The sequence below is a fragment of the Myotis davidii genome, unplaced genomic scaffold, assembly GCF_000327345.1.
Source record: "Myotis davidii unplaced genomic scaffold, ASM32734v1 scaffold170, whole genome shotgun sequence".
Taxonomy (NCBI): Eukaryota; Metazoa; Chordata; class Mammalia; order Chiroptera; family Vespertilionidae; genus Myotis; species Myotis davidii.
In genome coordinates this window covers 1,774,075-1,782,844 of record NW_006282528.1, presented here as the reverse complement: position 1 = coordinate 1,782,844, position 8,770 = coordinate 1,774,075, and the positions used below count along the sequence as shown (strand labels likewise).

The following is an 8,770-nucleotide window of genomic DNA, read 5'->3' as shown; positions in this document are numbered from 1 at the left end:
ATCAGCAGCTTTCTGGCCACCTCGCCGGCTGTGGCGCCCAGACGGGGCGGGCGGGCGAGGAACCGGAGGGACAGAGCCTGGCGCTCCTCGGGCAGGTGGAGCTCAGTGCCCTCCCCTCGGGGCTGCGGGGAGGAGAAGTCACACCCCTGGGGGGACTCCCGAACAGCCCTGTTCTGCCTCCTCCCCTGTCGGCCCCCCACCCCTCAGTGGCTGGTGTCAGGGCGGGGAGCGGAGGTCAACCAATTGTTTCCCCTTTTTCCGGGGAGATCACAGCGAAGTCACGCACAGGACGTTCGAAATCACTGTCATGTGCTCACTGCGGCGGATCGTGTGCGTCCACCTCGCACAGCCGTGTGCCCGTTTGCAGAGCACATAACCGGGAGGGGCTGCCTTCGTCACGTGTGTGGGATGCTTGGCTCCCGCTGGGGAGGCAGGTGCTCGGGGACAGGAAGTCTCAGAACTTCTGTTGTGAACACAGGCACCTCTCCACGTTCAACCCAGTTTTTGCCCCAAATTGTTTGACCCTGGAACCGACCTTTTTTCTTTTTTTGAATATATTTTTATTGATTTCAGAGAGGAAGGGAAAAGGAGAGAGAGAAACATCAATGATGAGAGATGCCTCCTGCACACCCCCTACTGGGGATCAAACCCACAACCCAGGCATGTGCCCTTGACCGGAATCGAACCTGGGACCCTTCAGTCCGCAGGCAGACGCTCTATCCACTGAGCCAACATCAATGATGAGCATCATTGATCGGCTGCCTCCTGCACGGCCCCTACTGGGGCTTGAGCCCACAACCCAGGCACATGCCCTGACCCGGAATCCTAGACCTCCTGGTTCACAGGTCAACACTCAACCACGGAGCCACGCCCGCCAGGCTGGAATGGACCATTTTTGAAATAGCTCTAGGACAGCGGTTCTCAACCTGTGGGTCGCGACCCCTTTGGCGGTCGAACGACCCTTTCACAGGTGTCGCCTAAGACCATCCTGCAGATCAGATATTTACATGACGATTCATAACAGTAGCAACATGACCGTTATGAAGTAGCAACGAAAATAATTGTATGGTTGGGTCACAACATGAGGAGCTGTATTTAAAGGGCCAGAAGGTTGAGAACCACTGCTCTAGGAGCATCGAAGTCCCATGGGACTCAGTGTGTAAAATGCTCATAAATGATGCATCCTAGTCGTCAACACTGATGATGAAGAATTTGCTTGCTCACCTGGCTGGTGTGGCTCAGTGGTGACCTATGAACTAGGAGGTCACAATTAGATTCCGGTCAAGGTCGCATGCCTGGGTTGCAAGCTGGATCCCCAGTTGGGGGGGAGGGTGTTCAGGAGGCCGCCCGTCAGTGAGTAACAGCCTCAGGCGTCCTGTCTCCGGTTCTGTAGTTACAGGAAGTTCCAGGACAGGTGTGTGGGCACTGCCGCCACAGAGTGCGACTTCTCGGAGCTCTCCAAGTACGGCAACCACACCCTGCGCGTCCGGGCCGAGCTCGGGGCCGAGCACTCTGACTGGGTGAACCTCACCTTCTGTCCCATCGATGACAGTAAGTCGCCCTGCTTTCCGTTTCGCTGTGATGTCCTCGCCACGCCTTGGGTCTTCCCCATCAGCTGCCCGTCAGCCAGAACCCTTTGGGTGCCCACAAAGTGGATGGCCTTGTGCCGGGAACTTGGGGAAGACGCAGCAGAGGGGACTGTGGCCTTCAAGAAGCTGCTGGGAGAGACGGGAGGGCAGGCAGAAAGTCAGTAATGGAATTAGGTAGAAATGTAGTAGCGGGGTGCCTTCGAGGTGAGAAGAGTTGGGGCCAGGGCTGTTCATGAGGAGACCTGGATGGTTAACGTACAGTCGTGCACCGCTGAGCCAGGGGGTACCCCTGAGAAATGTGCCTCCAGGTGATCTCAGTGGGTAGTCACCACAGAGACCCTCACCCGCCTGGACGGCACGGCCCACTGCACACCTGTGCCTTGTGGCCTGGCCCTGGGCTCCTGGGCCACGGCCTGGCCAGCTCGTCGCTGCCCTGAGTTCTGTGGGCAGGTGGAACGCACGGTGAGTATCTGTATCTAAACACAGAGAGGGGCCCCGCCGGGGTGGCTCAGCGGTTGAGCGTCGACCCAGGAACCAAGGGATTACCGGTTCAATTCCCAATCAGGCCACATGCCCACAGCGCAGGAGGCACCCGGTCCAGGATTCTCTCTCATCATTCATATTTCTATCTCTCTCTTCCTCTTATTCTCTGAAATCAATTAAAAATATATTAAAAGTATATATATATATATATATATTACTAGTATCAGTCTTTTGGAAAAAAGTTTTTTGACACCAGCATCACACAGACCTGTTAGTAACGCGTTGCTCTAGGACAGTGATGGCAAACCTTTTGAGTCGGCGTGTCAGCATTTTGAAACCCTAACTAAAACCCCACCTTAACTCTGGTGCCGTGTCACATAGAAATTTTTTGATATTTGCAACCATAGTAAAACAAAGATTTATATTTTTGATATGTTATTTTACATATTTAAATGCCATTTAACAAAGAAAAAAATCAACCAAAAAAATGAGTTCGCGTGTCACCTCTGACACGGTGTCATAGGTTCGCCGTCACTGCTCTATGACATCATGATGCCTATGACATCTCTGGGTGATGGGAATCTTCAGCTCATTATAATCTTAAGGGGCCAGGGTCATACATGTGGTCCATCATTGGCCGACACACCGTTACACGGTGTATGACTGTAGGACATTTTCTGGGAGGAAGTGAGTTTGGAATTAGGACGTAAATGTGACAGGGCCAAGAATAAAGGTATTCCAGGCAGGTGTGGGGACAGGGAGACCAGGTGCAGACAGCCCACTTGCCCAGAACGAAGGGCAGAGCAGTGGACACAGCAGATGGCAGGTGTGTGGGGTCAGGCTAGCTGGGAAGCATAAACACGGTGCCCAGGTGAGATCTAGAGGGTCCTGGGGGGCCCCCAGAGGTCATGAGGTGAACGTAACAGGACCTCAGGGATTGGAAACTGATTAAACCACTGTGCAGCCCCTGCGAGAGCTTACAGGGACCTCATGAACAGACTCAAGTACAGCCTTCCAGGGCGCGGAGACACACTTAGGAGGGTCATCTCTATCGCACCCCCTGCCCTGGGCCCTGGGGGCTCCCCCAGTTCCGCTCACTCGGGGAGGGAATGCAGCCAGGGTGTCCTTCCGCCCTTCCCCAGTCCCCAGGCTGCCCCAAAGCACTCTTATTTCTGGAGTCGGAAATTATTCGAGTTATATTATCTTTTCTAAAGATAGAAATGATGAGAGAGAATCATGGATCGGCTGCCCCCTGCACACCCCATACTGGGGTGGAACCCGCAACCAGGGCAGGTGCCCCGACCAGGAGTCCAATGGTGACCTCCTGGTTCATAGGTCGACACTCAACCACTGAACCACACCAGCTGGGCTAGATACATGTCTCATAACAGAGTGGCCGTGGCTGTCAGGAAAATAAAGCGAGGCTCCCAGGCAGGAGGTGGTGAGCTGCTCTTTACATGGGGGGCCGGGGGAAAGCAGTCTTTTGTGAGGGGCAGCTTCTGGCTCTGGAGGCAGCATTGGAGCTGAGACCCAGCCCTGTGCACATCTAGTAAAAGAGTGTTTGGAAGGCAACAACTTCAGGCTCCATTGGAAAGCGTATGTGGTTAATTGTATCTGTTAAACACTGAGAATAGCAGAAATACCATCTGTAGCTTCTAACCCCGCCAAGGAGATAAAGCCAATTCAACCTAGTAAGCCGGGGGGCGGGGGGAGCAGTCTTTACAGGAAACACAAAATAAGGCACTTGGAATAGTTTGGAAGACATCAGAAATTACAACAAATGTAAATGAACCAAAATGATTAATAAAAGCCAAGGTTGTCAGGTTTGTTTTTCAGAAACAAAATCCAGCCGCCCTCCTTAGCCACGGCAGTCCGTGTCAGAGCAGGGGTATATCCAAGAGCAGACCAGCGGGTCTGCGCGGTTATGGAAACTAAATGTTGACATTTTTAAACGACGATTTTTTGATTGTCATTGTGCTTTGTTCTCATCCTCAGCCGCCATCGGACCTCCTGGCTTGCAAGTGGAGGCACTGGCTAATTCCTTACACGTAAGTTTCTTGGCCCCGAGAATTGAGAATGAACATGAGACATGGACCATGAAGAACATTTATAACCCGTGGCTTTATCACATGCAGTATTGGAAGAACGGCTCGGACACCAAGGTGAGCTGGGCAGGCCGTGGGCATGGCAGACGTAGGCTCCCTGCTCTTGGCTCCGTGTGGGTGTGAGGCCATGAGGACAGAGGGAGGGCGCTAGGGGGCCCTCTGGCCAGGGTCTTACAAGGAGGCAGCACCCTAAGGTCCAGGGACCTGCGGCCTGTGAGCACCCGAAGGCCCGGTCTGAGGGAGGACCGGTGCCCCAGCTCACACCCCCAGGCCCCAGGGAAGTGCCCGGAGCAGACCTCCTGGGTGCTGGTGCCGGAGAGCAGACCCGTGCCTTCCCCGAAGGGAAGTGGACGAAGGCAGGCTGACTCAGCGGCTGGCTGGAGGCCTTGGAGAGGCTGAGTCAGGTGATCCACTGAGTCAGGCGGTCGCTGAATGATGACCGTGTTGTGGCCTGAACCCTCAGCCCCCCCTACACCACAGGACAGTCCAGCCCACGGTCAGGCAGCCCACCCCAGGCTGAGCAGTGTCACATGGTACCTGTTGGGGCCGCTTTTCCCCAGCACCCCCCCCCTCTTTGGGGGACCATCCTTTTCAAAACATGGGCTGGGGTGGGAAGACCTGTGGGGAATTGGCCCCTGCCACCGAGTGGCTCTGGTCACATGCTTGACCTCAGCTTCCTCATGTCTGCACCGCGACCACAGTGGCCCACTTCGTCAGCACAGCGGGAGAGCAGCCGCGGCTTGGGGTGGTTGGGGGGCGGTGGTTGGGGGACCGGAGGACACCAGGAGAACCTGGGCCGCGCTCCCTCGCCAGGCCAGCGTGGGGCAGCACCGGGGCCCCTTCCCCAGACGCAGACGCGTGAAGGTGGTTTGCCCTTGGCCTGGGTCAGCTTTATTCTCATTCTTAGTGCTTCTGAGCCGAAAGCCACGTGTGGCCCTAAACGGACGTACCTGCGTGTTATGTCCCTTACCTTACATGGGTGTTACCTCCGCTGCATCGATGTCGATTTTATCACTCAAGCATTTGGCGGCCAAGGGTCAGCCATGTGTACTGTCCCAGGAATGTTGTAATTAAATTTACGTGTATGTACTGCATAGCACCCCACAAAATTTCAAGTTAACTTTTCCCCTCAGAAAATGCTCCATTAAAGTATGCAAGATATCCACCTTCCTTTTTAAAAAAATGTATATTTTTTAATTGATTTCAGAGAGGAAGGGACAGGGAGAGAGAGAGAGAAACATCAATGATGAGAGAGGATCATTGATTGGCTGCCTCCTATACGATGGAGATGGAGCCCGCAACCCGGGCCTGTGCCCTGACCTGGAATCGAACTGTGACCTCCTGGTTCATAGGTCGATGCTCAACCACTGAGCCGCGCCGGCCGGGTGCCATTGCCAGTTGATCTGTGCTGTGGCTGAACGTCTATGTCCCCCACCCCCAGTCCACCTGTCGAAACACAAGCCCTCATGGGATGGTGGCGGGAGGAGGGGTGATCCGGTCGTGAAGGGGGAGCTTTTATTAACGAGGCCCCGGAGACTCCTCGCCCCTCCCGCCCTGTGAGGACCCCAGGAAATAGCAGCTTTGAGCCCAGAAGTGCCTCCCCACCGGACACAGGTCTGCTGGCACCTACACCTGGGACTCCAGCCTCAGAGCTGGGAGGACACTTGTTATGAGCCCCCGTCTGTGGTTTTCTGCGGAGGCAGGTCCCCCCCAGTCCCCCGCCCCCGCGAACAAGACCATGTGGTCTCTTCTCGCCTCAGACGCTTCCAGAGGCCCGAGTTAGGCCCTAACTGAGAGCAGGCGCGGCTTTAGAAACGCTATTGCTTCCTGATGGGAGAAAGTGCAGCCAGGAATTGCCCAGAGGGAAGGAGGGCAGGAGAAGCCATGGGAGGGCCCCCCGCCCCCCGCCCCGCTCTGCCCCCCAGGGTCGCCTTTGACGAGAGCATCGCACGGTGCCAGAGGGTTGGATTTCCAGGAACCACCCAGGAGTTGGGGCTTTTCTTGGTTTTAGTTATTCGGAGTCACACGATCCCCCTCATGTGTCCGACGGGTATCGTCCAATTCCTTCCCTCGGTGGATCCGGCTTCTCGTGCAATAAAGGCACATCAGCAAGATGCCGATGAACCCAACCCCCACAGAAAACAACCAGCTCCCAGCACAGCACAGGCCTGTGCTCGCTGTCCGTGGACGTCCCCGTGCCTGTGACGGACTTTCCGTGGCCCCTTCCACAGGCAGTTCCCCAGGATGGACATGCGAGGAGCAGGTGCTCCGCATCCCCTGTGTTTTGCCAGAAACGGCTTTGGATTCTCAGATTCAGTCGTGATGTTTTACATTCAGATTGAGCTAAGAGGAGTTGGGGAGGCGCCCTCCAGGCAGGCGGTGGTGTGGGCCCTGCGAGTGAGGTGGGCCACTCGGGGCGGGGGCACCCCGGGTGCACGAGCAGAGGGAACCCCAGCAGCCAGGATCAGACTCAGGCTCTTGACTTGGAAAGAAAGTCACACTGAGTCTCACTGTAGATGATCGTGTATCAGTCAGCTCTGGCTGCTGTAACAAAACACCCCAGGCGGCGACCTCAGGGACAGGGTGATGGCCTCCAGGTTCTGGAGGCTGGAGGTCAGGTCACGGCATCTGCAGGGCTGGGTCCCTCGAGGCTGAGGGACCGGCTGCTCCAGGCCCCGCCCCAGCCTCTGCTGGTCGCTGATAACCCTTGGCTCCTGGGCCTGTAGCAGCATCATTCCCTCTCTGCCCTCGTCTTCACACGGCCGCCTCCCTGCGTGCGTGTCGGTGTCCACACGTCCTCTGCCTATAAGGACACAGGTCATGCTGGCATCCTCTTAGCCTGGTGGTCTCCTAAGGCTGTCATTTAACCTGACTGTCCCTGTAAAGCCCACACTGTATCCAACTGGGTCTCTCTCTAAGGCACAGGGGTTAGGACTTCGGTGTGTGAGCTGGGGGGGAAGGGGGGTGCACAGTGCAACATGTACAACTAGTAGATCCTTTTTGAAAAGGAAGTGGGATGGTTTATGTGTCGTTTAAACTAAAGAATTGAAGAAACACATCTGTGCCCTGGCCGGTGTGGCTCAGTGGATAGAGGGCCGGCCTGCAGACCAAGGGTCCAGGTTCGATTCCGGTCAAGGGCACATACCTTGCTTGGTTGCAGGCTCCTTCTGGCCCAGGCCTGGTTGGGGCTCCTGCAGGAGGCAACCATTCGATGTGTCTCTCTCATATCGATGTTCTCTCTGTCTTTCCCTCTCTCTCTCGCTCGCTCTAAAAATCAATGGGAAAATCCCTCAGACGAGGATTAACAAGAAACACGTATGTGAGGATCAGTCAGTGCCTGCCCCCCTCTTAGAAGGGACCCCGGGATGAGCTGGGAGACATCGTGGTCCCTTCATCTTCCTGCCTTGAGCCTGATGTTCAGATTATACCTGGAGCGGGGGTGCAGGGGAAGGGGGGCCCATGTCCCTTCCCCACTGAGGCCTGTTCTTATCTTTGTCTCCCTGACTAGTATCCAGTGACTTGTCAGCATGACTTCGAGGTCCTCCGGAACCTGGAGCCGTGGACCACCTACTGTGTTCAAGTCCGGGGCTTTCTTCCCGAGCGGAGCAAAGCCGGGCAGTGGAGCGAGCCCGTCTGCAAGGGAACCATCAGCGCCGGTGAGTGGCCGCTCTCCCGTGACGTTTCCAAGAGCCGTACATGCACCGCCGTGCGGGCGGGCGGCCCCTCCACGTTGCCCATGCAGCCCAGGCTCCCCAGGTCCGCCCTGCCTGGTGGGCTCCGTGCTCCTGGGAGCAGGGCGCCGGGCGGGGGCCACAGTAACAGCCAGTCCCTCCGAGAGGGAGGCCTGCCCTGGGCTGTCCCTGTGCGGGTCCCAGGGCACTGCCGTGCTGCATCTGTCACCGGGCAAGCAGGAGTCCGGCTGCCTGTCACTCCCTGAGTCAATTCAGCAGACGGGGTTGAATCCTAGGTGAGCGTTTATTCCAATCCCTCCGGCAGCGCGGGAGACAGTGGGTCACCCACAACATTCTGCTCTGCACCCCCATAAGCTGGCTGCTTATTTGGTAGAAGGACTCGGATTACATGGGAAGGAGGCAAAAGGGCAGATGAGCAGTGTACCGGGAAGGCGGGCGTGGAGACCAGCAAAGGCCTGTGGGTATGCAAAGGCCCGGGGCCTTCAAAGGGCTCGGGGCAGCTCCCCCACGGGGAGGACGGGCCGCACTTCCAGGTGAGCCCCCAGGTCCTGAGTGCAGCCGCCAGCCAGGGGCGCAGGCGCCTTCTCTCCTCGGAACAAAGCCATTGCGGTAAACCGCGTGGCCGATGGTCCTGACGGTTCCAGCTGGTCCCCGCATTCTGTTTCTGCTCCTGTCACGGTCACGTCCACGCTGGCTCAGCGTGTCGGCCCCTCAGGTTCTTCTTCTTCTTTTTTTGTTGTTTTGTTTTTATTTATTTATTTCTTTAAAATTAAATCTTTATTGTTCAGATTATTACATTTGTTCCTCTTTTTCCCCCCATAACTCCCCTCCTCCCAGTTCCCGCCCCACCCTCCGCCCTCACTCCCCACCCACTGTCCTCATCCATAGGTGCACGATTTTT

The 8,770-nt window shown here is 56.4% G+C and overlaps 1 protein-coding gene across 1 annotated transcript in view; it reads left to right on the top strand.

Annotated features, from left to right (window-relative positions):
* The window catches only part of IL10RB (interleukin 10 receptor subunit beta), a 21,161-nt gene that overhangs the window by 2,748 nt on the left and 9,643 nt on the right, over positions 1-8,770 (top strand). Inside the window, exons 3-6 of the mRNA XM_015560250.1 lie at positions 1,394-1,551; positions 4,068-4,234; positions 7,472-7,492; positions 7,686-7,833. Coding sequence (XP_015415736.1) covers positions 1,394-1,551; positions 4,068-4,234; positions 7,472-7,492; positions 7,686-7,833 — 494 coding nt within the window. The remainder of the gene's footprint in view (positions 1-1,393; positions 1,552-4,067; positions 4,235-7,471; positions 7,493-7,685; positions 7,834-8,770) is intronic.